The following is a 22,957-nucleotide window of genomic DNA, read 5'->3' as shown; positions in this document are numbered from 1 at the left end:
CCCTAAAGCCTTTTTGAAATCTGACACTGTGGCTGGATTAACAAGAAGTTCATCTTTAAACCTATGTATAACACTAGTATGATTTATGAATTATTATTATGAGTATTTCTGTTTTTGAATTTGGCGCGCTGCAATTTCACTGGGTGTTGTTAACGGGATTGGCGCGCGAAGGGATCCATAAGAAGTTAAAAAAATAAATGGAAAAGTGGTGCATGCATATGTATTCACCCCCTTTGCTATGAAGCCCCTAAATAAGATCTGGTGCAACCAATTACCTTCAGAAGTCACATAATTAGATAAATAAGTCCACCTGTGTGCAATCTGTGTCACATGATCTCAGTGTATATATAAACCTGTTCTGAAAGGACCCAGAGTCTGCAACACCACTAAGCAAGGGGCACCACCAAGCAAGCGGCACCATGAAGACCAAGGAGCTCTCCAAACAGGTCAGGGACAAAGTTGTGGAGAAGTACAGATCAGGGTTGGGTTATAAAAATATATTTGAAACTTTGAACATCCCACGGAGCACCATTTATTAAAAAATGGAAAGAATATGGCACCACAACAAACCTGGCAAAAGAGGGCTGCCCACCAAAACTCACGGACCAGGCAAGGAGGGCATTAATCAGAGGCAACAAAGAGACCAAAGATAACCATGAAGGAGCTGCAAAGCTCCACAGCGGAGATTGGAAGATCTGTCCATAGGACCACTTTAAGCTGTACACTCCACAGAGCTGGGATTTCTGGAAGAGTGTCCAGAAAAAAAACTATTGCTTAAAGAAAAAAAATAAGAAAACATGTTTGGTGTTCGCCAAAAGGCATGTGTGAGACTTCCCAAACATAGGGAAGAAGGTACTCTGGTCAGATGAGACTAAAATTGAGCTTTTTGGCCATCAAGGAAAATGCTATGTCTAGCGCAAACCCAACACCTCATCACCCCAAGAAAACCATCCCCAAGCATGGTGGTGGCAGCATCATGCTATGGGGCTGTTTTTCATCGGCAGGGACTGGGAAATTGGTCAGAATTGAAGGAACGATGGATGGCGCTAAATACAGGGATATTCTTGAGGGAAACATGTTTGTCTTCCAGAGATTTGAGACTGGGACTGAGGTTCACCTTCCAGCAGGACAACGACCCTAAGCATACTGCTAAAGCAACACTCGAGTGGTTTAAGGGGAAACATTTAAATGTCTTGGAATGGCCTAGTCAAAGCCCAGACCTCAATCCAATTGAGAATCTGTGGTATGACTTAAAATTTGTCAATTTTGCCCATTTGTGGTACGCTTAGCTGAAGTCCTTTTACGAGGGCCTCCTGTCTTTTGCATGAGTAAAAATAGGAACACACCCACCCCAGCAGCTTGAGGATTTATCAGCCTATTTGCATTTGAAGTTGGAGCACATCGACTGGTATTTCCATCAATGAAAAAAAAAAAGCACTATTTTGCAATTTGGCCGGCAACAATTTTTATTTATCGGCTTTTCATTTTTTTATCGACCAAAAGCCGGCATTTACCGCTAACAGAAACCCTGAACTGGACTGTTTAATGTTCTTGCGGTGTACTAGTGCTCATGTAGGCCATGTGCCATTCTTTCCAGTTTTGGTCGTTTTTGTATTTGGCACTTGGTTTGAACCCACGCCTGTGCACTGCTGTCAGGGTTTCCATGTTCTGTAACTAATTGAAACATTATTCACTCCCTTTTTGTTTAGGCATGCCTAAATTACTTCAGGAGTAAAATGTGGCTTAACAAATCACATAAGTTACATGGACACACTCTGTTTGCAATAATAGTGGTTGACATGATTTTGAATGATCGACCCTTCCTCTGTCCCCCCATACATACAACATCTGTCCCTCAGTGAAGTATTGAATTTCAAGCACAGATACAACCAAAAAGACCAGGGAACTTTTCAAAAGCCTCAAGGAAGGGCGGTGATTGGTAGATGGGTAACAATTCAGACAATTAACAACATTGTAGTGACTCCACAATAATGATCTAAATGACAGAGTGAAAAGAATACAAATATACAGAATACAAATATTCCAAAACATGCATCCTGTATGCAACAAAGCACTAAAGTAGAACTGCAACAAACAAGAAAACACGTAAAAGGAATACACTTTTTGGCCTAAATGCAAAGCCCTGCAAGGTTTGGGGCAAATCCAACACAACACATTACTGAGTAACTGCCTCTTTATTTTCAAGCATGGTGGTGGCTGCATCATTGTATGTGAAAGCTTGACATCGGCAAAGACTGGGGAATTTTTCAGGATACAAAGAAATGGAATTGAGCTAAGCACAGGAAAAATACTAGAGGAAAACCTGCTTTTCACCAGACACTAGAAGAGGAATTCACCTTTCAGCAGGACAATAATCTACAACAAATCTAAGGCCAAATCTATCTACACTGGAGTTGCTTACTAAGAAGACTGTGAATGTTCCTGAGTGGCCAAGTTACCATTGTTGACTTAAATCTGCTTGAAAATGTCTGTCTAGCCATGATCCCCAACACCTTGACTGAGCTTGAAGAATTAATGTGGATGCTAGCATGATTACGGATAATCCTGAATGAATCGTGAATAATGATAATGAGTTTGAAAGTTAGACGCACAAATATCATACCCCCCCCCCCAAAAAAAAAATGCTACCCTCCCCTGTTATTATAATGGTGAGAGGTTAGCATGTCTTGGAGGTATGATATTTGTGCGTCTAACTTTCTCACTCATCATTCACGATTCATTCAGGATTATCCGTAATCATGCTAGCATCCACATGAATGTAGAAGTGTTTAGAAACATTCTATTCTTATTTACAATATAATTGACTCCAAAATGACAATACATTATTTACCATTAATTTCTATTGCGCACAAATGATCTGAAACACAACCAAAAACAAACAACAATTGCATCCAACCAGTTTGTAGAGTCACAAGCTTGATGTAGTCATTGCGTGCTATGAATAAGGGACCAAATACTTTTAATATACATACTGTATACAGTGTAAGTGAACTTGTCCCCTAAAATGGAGGGACTAGGTACAACAAGTGCTGTAACTTCTAAACGATTCACCCGATATGGATAAAAATACTCTCAAATTAAATCTGACAGTCTCCACTTTAACCTCAGTCATTGTATCATTACAAATCCAAAGTGCAAATCCAAAGTGGAGTACAGAGCCAAAACGACAACAAATGTGTCACTGTCCCAATACTTTTGGAGATCACTGTATGTCCTAGTTTTATAGCTTGGTGACTGAATTTAATGATGATCAAGATTGTACGACTTTGTCCATACATTTTAAAGATTTAGTGACTTTAATTTTGTGATGAATTAATTTGACCCTTTGTGTGTTCTAGATCCTGGCCATTACAGTGCTGAGTCCTTCTCGGAACCCACAGAGTTTGAGTACCTGAGGAAGGTGCTGTTTGAGTACATGATGGGGCGGGAAACTAAGGTATTTTATCAATAATCAATTTGCATCTTTAACATTAAAGTAACATTTTCTGATGAGGGAAGATTGACAGTGCACATATGAGCCCATAATCCTGCATCATTCAAGTTTCTTGAAATAACTACCGGTATCACACTTCCCTTTTATTCAGCCCAGGATAGATTGCCATTTGTTTAGATGCTTTCCCTCAATGAAAATGTGAGAGGAGGTAGAACATATGGGAGGAGGAGAGACCGGATAGAGAGAGAGCCAATAAACTTCTCCATTCCCACACAGCCGTCACCCAGTTAGACTCATACAAAAGTAATTTTGTGTTTGTGTCCGTTTAGCATAGGTGCTAATTAATGATGCTGTATGGGAATTAACAGTGCTAGTTGACACGGTCCTAAAAACAGCAGGGTATCGCATGCACAAACACATAAAGCTAGCAGGGTTCCCCCCTAGGTCCTCAGTAAACAGTTAAACTTGATGATGTCATAGCCATATCATTATGGCCTCCCTGGGAGTGGAAGGATGTCCCCCCCCCCACAGACATACTATTCACATGACTCACACTGCCATTTTAAAGACTTACTGGCCTTGTTTAGCTCCTCTAGAAGAAGAAGAAGAGGTCTTTGGTTGGTTGTTCCCCTGGTTTCCTCAAACAGTAGCACTTTTTCTGATTAGGGCCAGTATTTTATAAGCTAGCTAACACATGCTGCTAACCCGGTCAGATAGACTTGGAGTTGATTAGGAGAAGATAATACATTTTTTGGGGAAATGGGTTCACTTAACCTCAATTGTTTATCTGATGGAAGATGGTAGTGATGAGGGCAGGGTGTCACAGAGTAGAGACTGCATGTTGGATTACTATGGGGTGAAGTGGGTGACTGAGCTGGGTGATTGGCTGGACAGGGGATCACTAAGCCTCCATGATGGATCTGAGCTTGGTATATGGCTGGACAGGGGTTAACTGTGCCTACATATTGGATATGCATCAACTGAATAGGGATCTGAGCTTGGTGAATGGCTGGACAGAGGTTGACTGATCATCCATGTTGGGTCTGGGCTGGGTGAATGTCTGTACAGATGGGCAGATTTAGTACTAGGTTTACTGCAATGATCCCAACCCGGCTGCCAAGAATTGAGAGACTGAAAAACATTGGGAACCATGTGGCTGTATACCCATGCCATTGAGAGCACTGACTCCAACAACTCAGTTGTGAACTGTCATCAGTTTCCCAACACATATCACAAGCATCTGCAGCCACCAAGTTAAAGGTCATGTTTAAGGAATTTTCACTGAAAAGAAATGGGTGAAAAAACTGTTTTTATTTGAATGTATGCTACTTTTCTTTTTAGATGGTTAAGTAATTTCTGTATTTTCTCTTCCCTCCCACAGACGATGGCTAAAGTCATAACCTCCATGCTCAAGTTCCCACAAGACCAAGCTCAGCAGGTTCTGGAGAAAGAGGATACAAAAGCAATTGTAAGCATCTGTTCTTCCTTGTCGTAAAGCCACTAATGATGAGCCATATGCAACCACACAGACGTGTATACACACACACACAGTCCGTGCTATGTCAGCAATCGCTTACAGACGTTGTCTTGGCCTATAGGTATAGTATGTTGATAATATCCTACTCATCCAGATATATTGCATCTTAAACAACTAGACCCATGTAGATCACTTACCCGTGACTACAGTATCGGTTACAGCAATGGAAACACATGGCGGGATGTGAAGGGGGAAGACATATCTAGCCTCTTGTCTGTTACAGTATTAAGGCATATTGGTAAGCACAGTGTACAAGCAGAATTTGGCTTTAGTATCAAATCACATTTATTTGTCACATGATCCGAATACAACCGGTGTAGACCTTGCCGTGAAATGCTTAGTCATAAGTGTATTTTTAGGTCAGATCAGGGTAGATGGTATTTGTGCTTCTATTCTCTTCATACCAGTCAAAGTAGTACTGTGCAGTTAAAGTAATCATGCATCTCTCTTCTCCCTATTGTTTCAGTCCTGGCTACGATGAGGGTCAGGTATTAGAATGATGCTGGTACTTTAAGGATGGAGGGTGGACTAAACTGCTGCTGAAGGACTAGAATGAAGACTACTGCACCTCTGTGGACTAGCTCTAGCCCTTCTACTGTCCTGTCTGATTTATTTTGCTTCTGACTGTGTGTGTTTGTGCGCTGTGTAGATAATCTTATGAGGGAACTATAAAATATGCCAACTAAAGATAGTATCTAATTCTTCCAGTCTACTTTCACGTGATGAAATTACGGTTTTTAATCTATGAATTATACAATATTTGTTTGTTTTTTAGTCCAAGATTAATTCTCTTTTTTACTTAGATTTTCTTTGGATGGATGGATTGTGCAATAAGTTTGTTTTGGTCATTGGGTTGGTTGATTGTTTTTGAGTTGATTCTTTGGTTGTGTTTTCTGATAAAGGAACTGTCCAGTGTTTCCAGATTTCTATTAAATATGACCTATAATTAATGACAATATGAGTGAAATACTTTTCCTTTGAAAACGTGGTATTTAAGCAGCTTTTCTGTGTTGGAATGGTGTGGGTGTACCCCAACAACTAACCTAACATAGCAGGTCTAAAAGAAATGCCTGAAACTAGATTCCCGACACGCTAGTCTTGACGAGAAGAGAAAAAAACTGTCAGGGGAGGTTCTCTTCTGCACTGTTCAGCCAATCCATTAAATGTGGAGGAGGAGTTAAGATGGAGTTGCAACACAGGCTCTTTCCATTTCCCCTGAAAACCAGAACATCAGGTTGTTGGGGACTACCCAACAACAGAATGGTGTGGGCGTATACCGCTCATTAAAAATCTTAATGTGAGTAGACCGCTGATTGGCCAGCTCAGCCAATGAGGCAGGATGACATCGTTCTCTATGAGGAAATGGCAAGCATTTTTTAAACTGTCTGTTTGAGTTACAAGTTTGTGGTGGGTTTTTTGAAGTGTTATTTCTTCAATTTATGCTTTGCCCACAAATATGAGTATAAGACTAGTCAACAACATTATTTGGGTATGAGTTAACAGAATATGAACTTTTAGGAGATTTTAACTGGACAGTTACTTTAAATGATGTTTTTCAGTTGATCCATGGTTATTTGAGTCGATCTTTGGTTGTTTTTCAGTTGATTTTTGGTTGTGTTTCTGCTCTACGTATCAATTCCCCCTTATGACTGTGTGATGGGATCATAGAAATAAAATATCTACGTTCTATTTCTATCGATTCTTAATATGAATCTGCATTCTATTTCTATGGATGAGATGACCCTTTAACTGTACCTTCCATTACACTCTACCACTTAGACACTCTGGCTTCTAGTACCATGTTTGTTTCCCACTGCTTTTCTACTTTATATTTTGTGGAGACTGACCAAAAAATAAACTCAAAACATATTGTAAATAAAAAAGTGAATCTGTACTATTGGGAACAATGTGACTGTTGGCTATATTAATACATTTTGAGACAAGCTAATACAATTTTATTTACACTGATTTTCTGTCTTCCTCTGTGCTTATTTTTCACTTTGTTGAAATGTGGATCTTTTTCAATGTTGTGTATACGGTATGTACATGTGTTAGCCTATTTTGACCTTTATATTCTTGTATGACCAGATATATTTCAGAAAGAGATGCTGTATTTCACTAAGATATTTTCTTAATTTCCTGAATAACCTTTTGAAGACTCCGGTGGTAAGGTACGCTTATTTGAATTTTCAGTAAGAGATGTCAGTCAGAGGTATTTTGAGGTATTTCAGTCCTTTTTTTCACAGTTTCTGTTGCACAATCTGCATCATAAGATAAGAACAGTTCTGAGGATGATGAAGTGATCACCTGCTTGTGTTCAAACTGTAGAGAGTGAACAGAATAACAACCACTCTAACCAAAACAGGACATGTCACAGTTCTATTAACCTGTAAGTGTAGAACTGTTTGGCAAACTGATAGAGGAAATCTGTTTCATACTGTTGAATAACAAATGTTTCACGTTAGGAAATAAATAACATCTGTATTAGAAACTGCCAAGATTTAAAGTTGCCTTTATACAGTACTACTCTGTGATTACTTTGGCAGCCAGATGCCAGTAATCTTTTCTAACATACGTTTCATTTAACTTATGGAACCAGGTCCTTGTTAAGTGAACCAGAAATTACAGTCCACCTAGTATTTTATTTCCGATATTTTAATTTGCTAGCAAGCCACTTCTTGTGTTAAGCAAGGAAGTGTTTCCAAAATATGTGAACAAGTGATGAAGACGACATGATACACAAACATCAGCCAATATACAAATGGATTGGTCTACAACAGGTACTTTGTCTTTGGCCCTTGATTTGCCCACATACCGAACGGCAGGGGGCAGCATCGTTCATAAACGTTGTAAGCGCGAGGCGGTTTTTGGTGAAATGTGATGCTCGAGCCCCGAACCCATTTGCGTTTCACCATGACCGCACTTATCATCGCCGCGAGCAACTACGAGCTGCAGACTCCAGTTCCTCAGATTCACAGTGTGGAGAGCAGCTGATCAGACCGTTACTTTTCACTGGACATTATTTTTATTCTCGAACACCTACCCCTGTCATTTGTCCATGTTCGAAGTGCTAGACTTCAGAAACTACTTGAACTGTTAGTTTTTGTAACTTTTTCTGTAGCACTGAAACCTTGACGGGCTTCGTTTTGTTTTTAGATACTTCTTCCATAGTGTTGTTCCTCTCAAGGATGCGCCGAAGGATGGCCCATTTTCCGAATCAGAAGAGGAGCCTTTTGAATGTGCTCTGCGTCTATTTGTCTGTTTCTGTAGTTCACTCCTACAACATTGACTTAGAACATCCTATTGTGTTCCGTGGACCTGACTCGAGTTTCTTTGGATATTCTGTTCTGGAGCACTATCATGACAATACGCGCTGGTAAGTCTCATAGGCTACCTGTTTACTCATGGTAGCCTATAACGCCTAGTATCTATCTTATAGTGAATGTTATTGCAATGGGGACTGTTCATGCATTTATGTATCCGCCCTTGGACTTTAATGGCACAGTATGATTGTTACGCAATTCTTATGGATTGTATTTGGGCCATTCAGATTTGTGCGCGCTACGTAGCCTACATGCAGTTGTTGAAAGAATAGCATAGCTTGCATGCAGTTGTTGAAGAATAGCCTAGCCTGCATGCAGTTGTTTAAAAAGAAATAGCCTCTAAAATGACTAAGTAAATAAATATCATTTTTTTAAACGATACACTTACTCAATTGACAGTGTGTGGGTGAAGTTTGCTCACCAGTTTACTGCTGCGCGTAAACGCATTTCTCTTGTTTCGAAAAACAGTCAATTTGTATGATGGTGACATATAATCTTATCATTATTATGTCAACAGTTTGATTGATGTGCAGTATTTAAGAATGTGCATGTCATTTGGTTTCTTTTAGACTTTTTTTCTGTAGCAGCCTAGCTGACCCGTCCCAGATTCCAGCATGTAGCCAACGTTTATGGGATCATGTCCCCATAGCTGTCACAACTCCCACCATTGTCTTCATTGTCATGAGTCAGTGTGCTGTCATGAATCAGGATGCTGATGCCATGACTGACCTATATACCCAGGGGTGGAATTGTAATAAAAGTCACTCAGGAACTTATGTTACATTTTAGAGTTCACCTTTAGAAAGCAGATTTTCACATCAAAATAATTTCACTTTGGGAACTCTGGTTCCACATGTTCCACCCCTGAATATAGGCTACCATACTTGTCTTGAACATGGGGGGAATTACTCTGTTGTAGAGTGGGCCTTATGAAGATCATTGTGACTTTACTGTGACAGCCCACTGGGCACAGACGTCAATTCAGCGTCTATTCCATGTTGGTTTAACCGTGGAAATAACATTGATCCAACCAGTGTGTGCCCAGTGGGAGGGTGTGTGTTATTGACACTGTATCCTTCATGCTTGGTGACAACCACCCTGACTCTTCATACAAGGTGTTCTTCTTCTCCCATTGTTTCTGTATGCAAGGTGCAGATAGGGCCCCCCAAGGCCAACTCTTCCTACTACAGCAGTCCTCCTTCTTGAAGTTGTTCTTGTTCTTCTTCTTGACTGCTGTGACAGGATGTGTTGCATTTACACTGTTTACAAACTATGTTTTGTTTCTGTCTACAGGGTGCTGGTAGGGGCCCCCAAGGCCAACTCTTCCCACAGCAGCTCTGTTCACACCCCTGGAGCCGTGTTCAAGTGCCGTGTCCACAGCAACCCAGAGAGACGCTGCACTGAGATGGACCTAGGCAGAGGTCAGTACTGAACCACAGACCATGCAGTCACCAGGGACCACAGTAGAGCCATCTGGATAACCACAAACTATACTGACCCTTAGGACCAGAGTCTTCTGTTCAGTATAACCCCCAGACCCCCAGGACTCGACTGGAGGCTTCTATGTATAGACGGCTCTCCTCAGAGCTCGGAGCCACTGGCCGTGCATACAGTACAAGAAACAACCACATAGATATACCCCAGGCGCCTCATTTATCAATCATGTGTAGACACAAATCTGCGTAAACCACGCGTGGGAGCATTTCCACACAAAGTGTGAGATTTACGCACAGCCATATGTGTGGAACTCAATATGAGGAAGATGTTCTTAATGTTTTAAACACCCAGTGTATATTAGCCACAGGCTTTAACGGGATGATTTCTGACTATATTTGGTTAATTAGGGGTGTTTCAAAATGCTAATAGCCAAGGTCGTGCACAAGCACTGAGGCTGAGAACAACTGGTATTTATCAATGGCTATCTCCTACCGGTGTGTGTATGACGCTTGTAGGATTGTTTGATAAATCACACATTTTCTATGCGTATGAACATTCTAAATTCTGTTCGTAGGTAGTATTTTAGAATAGTTTTCTATGCAATATTGACAAACGAGGCCCCTGCTTCACAACCTTCTACAGAGAACTACTTACCATACATAGACAGGACAACTGACCATAGACAGACAGACAGACAGACAGGACACCAGACATGGACAGACAGACAGACAGGACACCAGACATGGACAGACAGACAGGACAACAGACCATAGACAGACAACACTAACCACAAAGTATGTTATATAGGCAGCTACAGTGTTTAAGACTGGTCAACTGTTCCTTTTACTTATAAATAATAAAGACATACAAAAAGAGAGAAAATTCTCGGCGTGCTAGAAGTCCAGAAATATTTTGATAGGTATGATTAATGTTTTAGCTAATATTTTCCAAGTGGTTGTGCCAGAAAGTTTACTGCAATTGCTATTCTTGTGGTCAAGAGGGAGAAGGTTTATGTGGGTTTAATAGAATCCCCACTTACTCCTCCATGTCACCAACAAGATGTACATTATTAAACGAAGCGTCAGGTCAGACGTGGGGTCCTGTTGCAGTGTTCACTCTCTCCCTCTGTCTCTGTCTCATTCTCTGTCTCTCTGGTCTCTCTTTCTGTCTGTCTCACGCTCTCTGTCTCACTCACTCTCTCTCTCTCTCTCTGTCTGTCTCACGCTCTCTGTCTCACTCTCTCTATCTCTCTGATCTCTCCCTGTCTATCTCTCTCCCTTTCTCTCTCACACACGACACACACACACACACACACATACAGAGCAAGAGCTACCATGAATTACGCCAGACAGAGGAGTTCAGCCCTAGGGTGCTTCAGAGAAAATATTAGTGATGAACTCCGGAAATAGCGTCAATTATAACTTATTTTCACTGACTGCTCCAGTAAATCTGTGTGTGAATCACAAATGGCACCCTGTTTCCTATAGCCTAGTGCACTACTTTTCACCAAAGCCCTATGGGGCCTGGCCAAAAAGTGCATTACATAGGGCACAGGGTGCAATTGGGGACACAACCGGTGATGAGAGAGAGAGAGAGAAGCTCACCGCTTTTTTCTAAAGTTAAGTTAGATTCAGACTGTAAAAGCAGTGCCTTGATTGCACAATTCTTCTTGTGGTGTCTATGTCTGCTAATTCACCTAACATTTGCTAATGGATTTTATTTGCCCTGTTAAAATTAGTGCATTCTTGTTAAAGTGAATAACTGTGTTCCTTTCTTACTGCTGTTTACTCTTTGCATTCATGTTTTAATGGGACTAATGTTTTTATGTCTTGGGCTGCGTCCCAAATGAGACCCGAGGTCTTGGTGAAATGTAGTGCACTACGTAGCCAATAGGGGTGCCATTTAGGAGACAGAGTCTTACTCCTCTCTCAGACATTCCTTAGGTCTTTTTGATCTTCATTAAGATTTAAGAATTGCTTAAAGTTACAGAGAACAAATGGACATAGAGGCCTAGAAGCCAGTCAAAATATAGCTCAGCACCATCAAAAGACATGTATGCTTTTCTAAGACACTTTTATCTGTTAGCAAACATTAAATAACTGGGCAGCTCCTTTGGCCTAGAGTTCTGCTACACACTCTGTAATGATTAAACAGGGTAGGATGACCTTACAGCGATTCTGTCCTAAATGACACCCTATACCCTACATAGTGCATTACTTTTAACCAGAGCGCTATGGGCCCTGGTCAAAAGTAGTGCACTATATAGGGAATAGGGTGCCATTTAGGGCGAAGGAAGCGTTTCAATCCTCTCCTCCCTCCTCCTAGGTCACTGTGCTCTCCATCTATCAGAGAGACAAACACACACACAACATTCTGGGCTGTAGTCTGGGATTTAGGCCATATCTGTTGACCCAAGAGTTGTTTGTTTGGTGTCAACACCGATTAAAAAAAAGCCTGTCTGGTATTCAGATCATTACAAGGAACTTGACATGGTACATTTTCCTGTAGTCTCAAAATGTAAGACTGTTCAATAGTGAACCAGGGTGGAACCCAGGATGTATAAGACTGTGTTAGCTTGATGAGCTAAAGCCAAGGCATTATCTCAGGGCAGCTAACACGAATCCTCAGACCTCAAACAAGGTCACTCATCATTGGAGCATAACCACGTCCACTATATCTACAAAAACCAAAAAGATAAAAGATCATCTTTAAAGCTAGTTTGTTAGAACTGTATTAGAAACTTGTCTCTAAGCACCCCTTTCATCTGTTGACTCCCAGAGGATGGGGGAAAACATCCACTTTGTTAAATATTACAGTCATTGTTAACAAACTGCTATCTTCTGTCTGTCTCCTGCAGGGAACAAGCCCAGGGAGTCTTGTGGGAAGACGTGCCAGGGAGACAGGGATGATGAGTGGATGGGGGTCAGCCTCGCCCGGCAGGACAAATCCAATGGAAAAATACTGGTGAGTTCAAAGTTCACAGTACGACCCTGATCATCTGGTTTAATCTGTGTCTCCTAAAGTGTGCACTTGCACACTCTCTGTCACGGATTTGAAAGCATTGGATTGATCTACGCAGTTACTTCAGCAATTGTTTAACACAATCCATGTATGCTTGCAAAAGCTGCCGGGTTTAAACCACCATCATTGTTACAAATGTCTTTCCATGAACCACATAGTTAAACCCCAGCTTTTCCTAACATCAAAGCGCTCCTTAAAAGGCAAATGTATTTTTTACTCCATCCTTTGGTTTTCAAGTAGAGGCACATGCTTCTGGCAATACGGCATGATTGTTTTCAATTGGATAAGTGGACACAACTTAATTCCAAATAATTTACTTATACAACACAGCGACTATGAAAGTACACATTTCGTTTTTTGTTTATTTGTGAGTTTGTGTGTGTTTATGTGTGTTTATGTATGTGTGTGCACGTGCCTGTGTGTTTGTGTGCGGCTGTGCATGTGTGTGTCTGTCTTTCTGTGTGTGCGTGAGATGTGCATGTAAAATGCATGTTTTCTTTATTTATATTTATTTCACCTTTATTTAACCAGGTAGGCCAGTTGAGAACAAGTTCTCATTTACAACTGCGACCTGGCCAAGAAAAAGCAAAGCAGTGCGACAAAAACAACAACACAGAGTTAAACATGGGATAAACAACAGTTTATACAGTGTGCGCAAATGAAGTAAGGAGGTAAGGCAATAAATAGGCAAATAGTGGCGAAGTAATTACAATTTAGCAATTTACACTGGAGTGATATATAGTGGGGAGAACAAGTATTTGATACACTGCCGATTTTGCAGGTTTTCCCACTTGCAAAGCATGTAGAGGTCTGTAATTGTTATCATAGGTACACTTCAACTGTGAGAGACGGAATCGAAAACAAAAATCCAGAAAATCACATTGTATGATTTTTAAGTAATTAATTTGCATTTTATCGCATGACATAAGTATTTGATACATCAGAAAAGCAGAACTTAATATTTGGTACAGAAACCTTTGTTTGCAATTACAGAGATCATACGTTTCCTGTAGTTCTTGACCAGGTTTGCACACACTGCAGCAGGGATTTTGGCCCACTCCTCCATACAGACCTTCTCCAGATCCTTCAGGTTTCGGGGCTGTCGCTGGGCAATACGGACTTTCAGCTCCCTCCAAAGATTTTCTATTGGGTTCAGGTCTGGAGACTGGCTAGGCCACTCCAGGACCTTGAGATGCTTCTTACAGAGCCACTCCTTAGTTGCCCTGGCTGTGTGTTTCAGGTCGTTGTCATGCTGAAAGACCCAGCCACGACCCATCTTCAATGCTCTTACTGAGGGAAGGAGGTTGTTGGCCAAGATCTCGCGATACATGGCCCCATCCATCCTCCCCTCAATACGGTGCAGTCGTCCTGTCCCCTTTGCTATGGTGACCAGTGAGCTGAGTTAAGGGGGAGCTTTACCTAGCAAAAACGTATAAATGACCTGGGGCCAGTGGGTTTGGCGACGAATATGTAGCGAAATGGCTATTTTTTAAGATAGCTGTGACCCATGCATGCTGTGAACCACCATATCATTCTGTTAGCAGTAATCTCTGAAGTGCTAGCGAGGCTGTGGGTCTTTACTCCAGGGTCTCTTTTTGTATATTTACTCCCAGATCAGAGGGCAGCTGGCTGGGTTTGTTTAGGCTGCAGTCCCTGGCCCTTCCACGGTGGTGGTCTCCTAACCTTAGTTTCATTAAGTGTTAACTCCTGCACCCTGCAGTGGGCGATGAAAGGACCAATCCCCTCTCTCTTTGGCCCTGAAGCCCGTCTCTCGCCCTGTGGGACATTCCATGGCCTTGAGACTGGCTGGACGGTTTGGAGGGTTGTCAGTAGTGGGTCGAAGGACACTTGTAAGGGCTATAAGCCCATGTAGAGAAATAGACAGAGGAGAAGGACACTCATCTGTTGGCCTCGTGTTGAGACAGTCTGTAAACACCTCTGGCAGGTGGCAATGTGTTGACACACTTGTTGATAGGCTTCCCACATCAGGGGAATTGGAGGAATCTTGAGAATTTGTGTTCTGTTGCTATGGTCTTTCTCCATTTCAATGCATCCATTATCTGATCATTGCGGAGGGATTATATTTGCATGATGTTCAAACCACTTCCAATGGTTATTATGCGTGAATAATAACAGATACAGAGATTTAGGAGGGATTTGTCTTGGGTAATGTATTGTAGTTGTTTGTAGGTGATGGCTGTTTTCCTTATCCCTTGAAAAAACACTTAATTATTAACTTGACCCAAACCCTATCAAGTTGTTGCATATCAACAGAGTTGAAGTTAATCATTTTAGCATCTGTAGACCATTTGTAAAAGGACTCATTAAATAAAGTGATACCAAAATGTTAGTTAGGGCCAGGCACCACAGACTGAAATGACATTTTTGCATCTACCTATCAATTTAGAAATTTGTTGCTATTTTCGCCCATTAATATTAATATTTTTGAAAAGTAAACATACAAATATCAAAAACTTGATGAACATTTATATTTTCTTTAGTTTATCATACTACCGTCATCAACATTTTAATGAATTTTAACCACTAAAATGGACATACTTAAATACTTTCAAAGCTCACTACATTAAATTACATGTAATTTAAAAGACCATTTTATAGCGAGTGTTACAAACTGGACTATAATTAGTAACTTACTTTGAAGGGATGGTGATTGGGTCTAAATAGGCATTTGTTATAGTCTAAATTCAGTGTACTTGTTTTTAACTGCCATTTCTTAAATGTCAGATTCTTCCAACATGCCAACACATTTTTCTCAGCTTCAGAAGCATCTGCATTCACCTAATGTTGTGTGGTTTTCCTTAGATATATTCTCCAGACTTGCCCAGAGGGAGTTATTGATATGTTGTAAATGTTTATTGTAGATAACATTTTTCATTGGAAAAATGCGCCAAAAAAGCTTTTAGTATTTTACAGATAGAAAGATGGAAAAAGTATTTATCCACAATCTGCTCTGGATAAATCTTGGAGTGTAGACAAAATGAAACCAAAATATTTAGTTTGACTTCACCCAGTGTCCAGAAAAATAGATTTCTGTGATATGCAAATATGCACATATTAATGACATATCACCGCATTTGCATATTTTAATAAAACATTTAAAAAATACAATTATAATAAAATATATTTTACATTCAACTGGTAAAAGTTGGTTATGATATGATTAAGGGGGAAAAAATACCCTATGAGGGTGTGGTGCCTGGCCTTAACTCCAGCAGGTTTGGTGGTTTTACAGCAAGTCAAGTGGCAAATTGTCCAAGTAGTTGTTTTAAACTCCCCAGCAGGTTTGGTGATAACAGAAAGATAGTGAAGTTTCAGAGCCACGTGTCCATGGGCCCCTGTAGAGGTGTGCTGAGTATAGACATATCATAGTAATAAACTACTATCCATTCTGAGGGGAGCAGGCTGCTGATATTTGTTTTTATCTCATCTGAATGGACTCAGGTTTCTCTGCATGAGGAGAGGACCGGCTGCTTGGCAGATGTCGCTCTGTGCTGTACGCATCAAGCGTCTCAGAGTAGGAGTGCTGATCTAGGATCAGTTTTGTCTTTTAAGATCACAATGAATAATATTACATTGACAGAGGGTACTTGATCCTATATCAACACTCCTACTCTGAGACACTTGATACATACAGACCCTGAACTACAGTTATTTCAGCTGTGTGTTGCTGAAGGCTTAAAGTTGAACCAATCAGCTGTGTTTAACTGAAAGTCTAAACCAATCAGCTCTCAGACTGGACAGCAAAATGTATGACAATGGAACACCTCCATATTTGGTCTCTGATTCTGGCAGAGAAACACAACATTAACATTATGGTCTTACTAGTTTATTACTTGTTTATAATGTACTGGTTCTTTGGAGTGAGGCATACTGCTTCTGTTGTAGTACTGAATATGATTTAGTAGCAAGCTTGTTGGAGCACCAGTAGTACTGCTAGTGCTGTCTGCCAGACTGCTCTGAAACACATGAGTGTTTCCCAACACAGCCATACTTCTGCCAGACTGTCATCTGATGCTCTCTCTCGCTGTGCCCACAATCTGCTGCACAACTCTTCTACCCGCTTCAGTAGGCTGTGTAACAGTGTGGACTGGAATTCTCCTCCAGTATGACGGGGGAAAGAGCTGAACTTTGTGTGTGTGTGTGTGTGTGTGTGTGTGTGTGTGTGTGTGTGTGTGTGTGTGTGTGTGTGTGTGGAAAAGCGTTGAGAATATAACTCTCCCCATGAGCACCCAAAGGAACCCTGACCACTATCCCCACTGGGTTCTAAGATCAGTGGTGGAAAAAGTATTCTGTTGTCATACTTGAGTAAATGTAAAGATACCTTCATAGAAAATGACAAAAGTAAAAGTATTTAGTTTAAAATATACTTAAGTATCAAAAGTAAATGTAATTGCTAAAATATACTTAAGTATTAAGAGTAATAGTATGAATAACTTAAAATTCCTTATATTAAGCAAACGGCACCATTTTCTTGTTTTTTAAATTTACACATAGCCAGGGGCACACCAACACTTAGGTAAAAATACTTTAAAGTACTACTTAAGTATTTTGCATCACTGTCTAAGATTGCATCCCAAATGACACCCCATTCCCTAGATAGATAGTGCACTACTTTTGACCAGAAATACCTTGATCAAAGTAGTGCACTATCTAGGGAACAGGTTGTCATTTGGAATGCAATCTAAATTCGGACCACAATTCTGTGGCACCATTTGTGCAAAGAAGCTTGGAGGCTGCTGCCATAGTTTCCTATTAAAACCCCCTAAGGTTGAAGTCCGCCCCCCCGCGGAAATCTAATTTGCATAATACAAAAATCCCCATAAAAATCTGTCAGTTTAAGCTAGAGATATCTGTTTTGCATTTGATGAAATCTCAATCCACCGCATCCGCCTATGTCGCACTTCCGCATCTGGGGTGAAAGGTGACAGAGCTAGATCGGTGTTTGTCAGACCATGAGACATCCCGAAAATCGGTCTTCTCACAATTGTCTGTAGCATCCGAACAGTTTGGCCTACAAACTAATATGACCCCTCTGTGGAAAGGTGACTCTCACGAACACGTACACGTTGCTCTAGGGTGCCCACAGGCCTCACAAGACTTCTCTGAAGGTTCCCAGGTACCAGTTGAAAAAAGTTATGGAAGTACAGTACCAGTCAAAAGTTTGGACACACCCTTTGCCTTGATGACAGCTTTGCACACTCTCAGCATTCTCTCAACCAACTTCATGAGGTAGTCACCTGGAATGCATTTCAATTAACAGGTGTGCCTTGTTAATTTGTGGAATTTCTTTCCTTCTTTATGCGTTTCAGCCAATCAGTTGTGCTGTGACAAGGTAGTGCTGTGACAAGGTACAGAAGATAGCCCTATTTGGTAAAAGACCAAGTCCATATTATGGCAAGAACAGCTCAAATAAGCAAAGAGAAATGACAGTCCATCATTACTTTATGACATGAAGGTCAGTCAATACGGAACATTTCAAGAACTTTGAAAGTTTCTTCAAGTGCAGTTGCAAAAACCATCAAGTACTATGATGAAACTGGCTCTCGTGAGGATCGCCACAGGAAAGGAAGACACAGAGTTACCTCTGCTGCAGAGGATAAGTTCATTAGAGTTACCAGCCTCAGAAATCGGCAATTACCTGCACCTCAGATTGCACCTCACAGAGTTCAAGTAACAGACACATCTCAACATCAACTGTTCAGAGAAGACTGCGTGAATCAGGCCTTCATGGTCGAATTGCTGCAAAGAAACAACTACTTAAGGACACAAATAAGAAGAAGAGACTTGCTTAGACAAAGAAACATGAGCAATGGACATTAGACCGGTGGAAATCTGTGCTTTGGTCTGATGAGTCCAAATTAGAGATTTTTGGTTCCAAATGCTATGTCTTTGTGAGACGCAGAGTACATGTAGGTGAACGGATTATCTCTGCATGTGTGGTTCCCACTGTGAAGCATGGAGGTGTGATGGTGCTTTGCTGGTGACACTCTCAGTGATTTATTTAGAATTCAAGGCACACTTAACCAGCATGGCTATCACATCATTCTGCAGCAATACGCCATCCCATCTGGTTTGCGCTTAGTGGCACTATCATTTGTTTTTCAACAAGACAATGACCCAAAACACACCTCCAGGCTGTGTAAGGGCTGTTTGACCAAGGAGAGTGATGGAGTGCTGCATCAGATGACCTGGCCTCTACAATCACCTGACCTCAAACCAATTGATACGGTTTGGGATGTGTTGGACCAAGAGTGAAGGAAAAGCAGCCAACAAGTGCTCAGCAATGTGGGAGCTCCTTCAAGACTGTTGGAAAAGCAATCCTCATGAAGCTGGTTGAGAGAATGCCAAGAGTGTGCAAAGCTGTTATCAATGCAAAGGGTGGCTACTTTGAAGAATCTCAAATATAAAATATGTTTATTTGTTTAAAACTTTTTTGGTTACTACATGATTCCATATGTGTTATTTCAAATGTTTTGATATCTTCACTATTATTCTACAATGAAGAAAAAATAAGTAAAAAAAACTTGAATGAGTAGGTGTGTCCAAACTTTTGACTGGTGGTGTATATATGAAGACTTATTAGTGCCAAAAATAAGGGGTTAAATGCACGTAAAAAAAAATATTTAAAAATTCCTGATCTTTCTCACATCTCTCAGATATAGGACAGACACTTCAGGACAAAAAAAACAAGACATTTTTGGGGTGGGGGGACTATCTGTTCCATGTAGTGAATCTGTTATTCAGTGTGTTTGTATGGGATAATAGCCGTAAGGCCAGATAAAATTTTCATCAAAAACATTTTTATAATCGTTTTTGATACTCCAAGGGGTCTTAAAATTCAATATCAAATAGCTGAATGATCCTTGGTATGACCTTCTTAAAACAATCCATATAGCTCATTATACACTGCTCAAAAAAATAAAGGGAACACTTAAACAACACATCCTAGATCTGAATGAAAGAAATAATCTTATTAAATACTTTTTTCTTTACATAGTTGAATGTGCTGACAACAAAATCACACAAAAATAATCAATGGAAATCCAATTTATCAACCCATGGAGGTCTGGATTTGGAGTCACACTCAAAATTAAAGTGGAAAACCACACTACAGGCTGATCCAACTTCGATGTAATGTCCTTAAAACAAGTCAAAATGAGGCTCAGTAGTGTGTGTGGCCTCCATGTGCCTGTATGACCTCCCTACAACGCCTGGGCATGCTCATGAGGTGGCGGATGGTCTCCTGAGGGATCTCCTTCCAGACCTGGACTAAAGAACCCGCCAACTCCTGGACAGTCTGTGGTGCAACGTGGCGTTGGTGGATGGAGCGAGACATGATGTCCCAGATGTGCTCAATTGGATTCAGGTCTGGGGAATGGGCGGGCCAGTCCATAGCATCAATGGCTTCCTCTTGCAGGAACTGCTGACACACTCCAGCCACATGAGGTCTAGCATTGTCTTGCATTAGGAGGAACCCAGGGCCAACCGCACCAGCATATGGTCTCACAAGGGGTCTGAGGATCTCATCTCGGTACCAAATGGCAGTCAGGCTACCTCTGGCGAGCACATGGAGGGCTGTGCGGCCCCCCAAAGAACTGCCACCCCACACCATGACTGACCCACCGCCAAACCGGTCATGCTGGAGGATGTTGCAGGCAGCAGAAAATTCTCCACGGCGTCTCCAGACTCTGTCACGTCTGTCACGTGCTCAGTGTGAACCTGCTTTCATCTGTGAAGAGCACAGGGCGCCAGTGGCGAATTTGCCAATCTTGGTGTTCTCTGGCAAATGCCAAACAGCTTGCACGGTGTTGGGCTGTAAGCACAACCCCCACCTGTGGACGTCGGGCCCTCATACCACCCTCATGGAGTCTGTTTCTGACCGTTTGAGCAGACACATGCACATTTGTGGCCTGCTGGAGGTCATTTTGCAGGGCTCTGGCAGTGCTCCTCCTGCTCCTCCTTGCACAAAGGCGGAGGTAGCGGTCCTGCTGCTGGGTTGTTGCCCTCCTACGGCCTCCTCCACGTCTCCTGATGTACTGGCCTGTCTCCTGGTAGCGCCTCCATGCTCTGGACACTACGCTGACAGACACAACAAACCTTCTTGCCACACCTCGCATTGATGTGCCATCCTGGATGAGCTGCACTACCTGAGCCACTTGTGTGGGTTGTAGACTCCGTCTCATGCTACCACTAGAGTGAAAGCACCGCCAGCATTCAAAAGTGACCAAAACATCAGCCAGGAAGCATAGGAACTGAGAAGTGGTCTGTGGTCTCCACCTGCACAACCACTCCTTTATTGGGGGTGTCTTGCTTATTGCCTATAATTTCCACCTGTTGTCTATTCCATTTGCACAACAGCATGTGAAATGTATTGTCAATCAGTGTTGCTTCCTAAGTGGACAGTTTGATTTCACAGAAGTGTGATTGACTTGGAGTTACATTGTGTTGTTCAAGTGTTCCCTTTATTTTTTTGAGCAGTATACAATGGGTAGGTCTAATCCTGAACGCTGATTGGTTAAATCCGCATTCCACCTGGTGTCTATTCCACAAATTACCACCGGCTAAATCTATGACGTTAAAATGCCTATTTACTCTGTTCTGTCTGTCTGCGCAATCCACTGTTATACTAGCCCAACAAAGCAATTTATAAACTTGATCTCCACCATAAAAAGCATCTAGACATTATCTCACATTTATTTTATACTAACATTTAGTTTTCAACAGCGGAGATTTGTATAAACCCTGCTGTCTGGCTCTGACATTTGCAAAATGTCTCATCCCGACTCCAAAAGTGTAGAGTCAGGATGAGACAGATGGGCAGCATTTCTCAGCCAGACGAAATCATGAATCGGCATAATTTGTATGGATATATACGAAGAAATATCAATAGAAAACAGGTAAAGCGAAACGAAGTGGCACATTTTCCTTGTTTTACCATCCTTGTGAGGACTTCTGGTCCCCACAAGGATAGTACAACCAAACTTTACACACACAAAGAGATGGAGATAGTTCTGGAATGTTTATCCAAAATACAAGATGCTAAGCGATTATTTAGAGGAACACTTTCAACACGCAATATTAATGAAGAAAACAACTTTATGGGACTGGAGGAATTTCAATGCTTTACTCCATATTCAGACTCCCCCTAACATAACATAAATAGCACTATAAAGTTTTGAAAAGGAACTTGAAATTGAATTCACTTCTTTAAAAAAATATATATATTGTGATTTACAGTGCTCTATTTACCTCTGTGAGTTGGTGTATTTGGAACTAGCCATGGGAGAGTTTTTCAATACCGTTGAAACAATTTATCTTTGAAGTATTTTAATACAATAGAATATTTGTAGCTACTTTTTAAGTAAATGCCTGCATTCAACCTTTGCAATACGTTAGGAGATAAAGAAGATCGTGTTCTTCATTTCACCTGTCACATAATTTTTCATTATGAAGCTTACCGGTAGACCCCCGTCACGTGGAGTTTGTTTACAAGCACCCAACTACGAGAGACGGGAGTCTTGTGAGCCACTCACTGTTGTGCAGCACGCGCCATGTGATCTAGTTAAAGTAGGGAATTCACAACTACATTTTGCCAGCTAGATAATGTAATAGTTAAGATAACTGTCTAAAATGTGCTATCTAGCTAAGTGGTTAGTCTTGCGAAATCCGTCCATTACAGAACTCTTAGGAACTCAGTTGAGGAGCAGTGTAGAGAACGCTACATGTAGCTCAGTTGGTAGAGCATGGTGCTTGCCATGTCAAGATCGTGGGTTCGATTCCCAGGACCAGTGCCCCTGTGACAACAATTTTGGACCCCCTTGTGGCCCCCCTAAATGTGGAGTATGAAATAATTTTTACATAACACATTTTTGCTATCTTTATTAGACAGAAAATACAAATAAATTGTTGAATGATTATGAACATGGTCTTTTGCCGGCTAATGCCTGCAATGCAGTGAATAAAAACGATATGACAACAATAACGTCTAATGTAACTGGCCCCTCTAACAGTACAACTGGCCCCAGCTTGGCCCAGCCAGTTGAAATGGTCTAGAACCGCCACTGCACTCATATTTAAAATCTATTCCTGCATGACTGTAAGTCGCTTTGGGAAAAAACGTCTGCTAAATGGCATATATAGAACTGGTTAAGGGCTTTTCACACT

At 41.2% G+C, this 22,957-nt stretch overlaps 2 protein-coding genes across 6 annotated transcripts in view; both read left to right on the top strand.

Annotated features, from left to right (window-relative positions):
- The window catches only part of golga4 (golgin A4), a 54,986-nt gene extending 48,027 nt beyond the window's left edge, over positions 1-6,959 (top strand). For all 5 annotated transcript variants that reach the window (XM_014180011.2, XM_014180010.2, XM_014180012.2 and 2 more), the window contains 3 exons: positions 3,360-3,457; positions 4,836-4,922; positions 5,458-6,959. In XM_014180011.2, coding sequence (XP_014035486.2) covers positions 3,360-3,457; positions 4,836-4,922; positions 5,458-5,472 — 200 coding nt within the window. In that variant the 3' untranslated portion in view covers positions 5,473-6,959. The remainder of the gene's footprint in view (positions 1-3,359; positions 3,458-4,835; positions 4,923-5,457) is intronic.
- A 931-nt stretch (positions 6,960-7,890) lies between these two features.
- Positions 7,891-22,957, top strand: part of itga9 (integrin, alpha 9) — a 135,460-nt gene continuing 120,393 nt past the window's right edge. Inside the window, 3 exon segments of the mRNA XM_014180007.2 lie at positions 7,891-8,367; positions 9,608-9,735; positions 12,609-12,715. Coding sequence (XP_014035482.1) covers positions 8,180-8,367; positions 9,608-9,735; positions 12,609-12,715 — 423 coding nt within the window. The 5' untranslated portion in view covers positions 7,891-8,179.

The sequence above is a fragment of the Salmo salar genome, chromosome ssa28 (assembly GCF_905237065.1).
Source record: "Salmo salar chromosome ssa28, Ssal_v3.1, whole genome shotgun sequence".
Lineage (NCBI taxonomy): Eukaryota > Metazoa > Chordata > Actinopteri > Salmoniformes > Salmonidae > Salmo > Salmo salar.
Note: the sequence above shows the minus strand (reverse complement) of the source record. Positions and strands in the feature narration are given on the sequence as shown.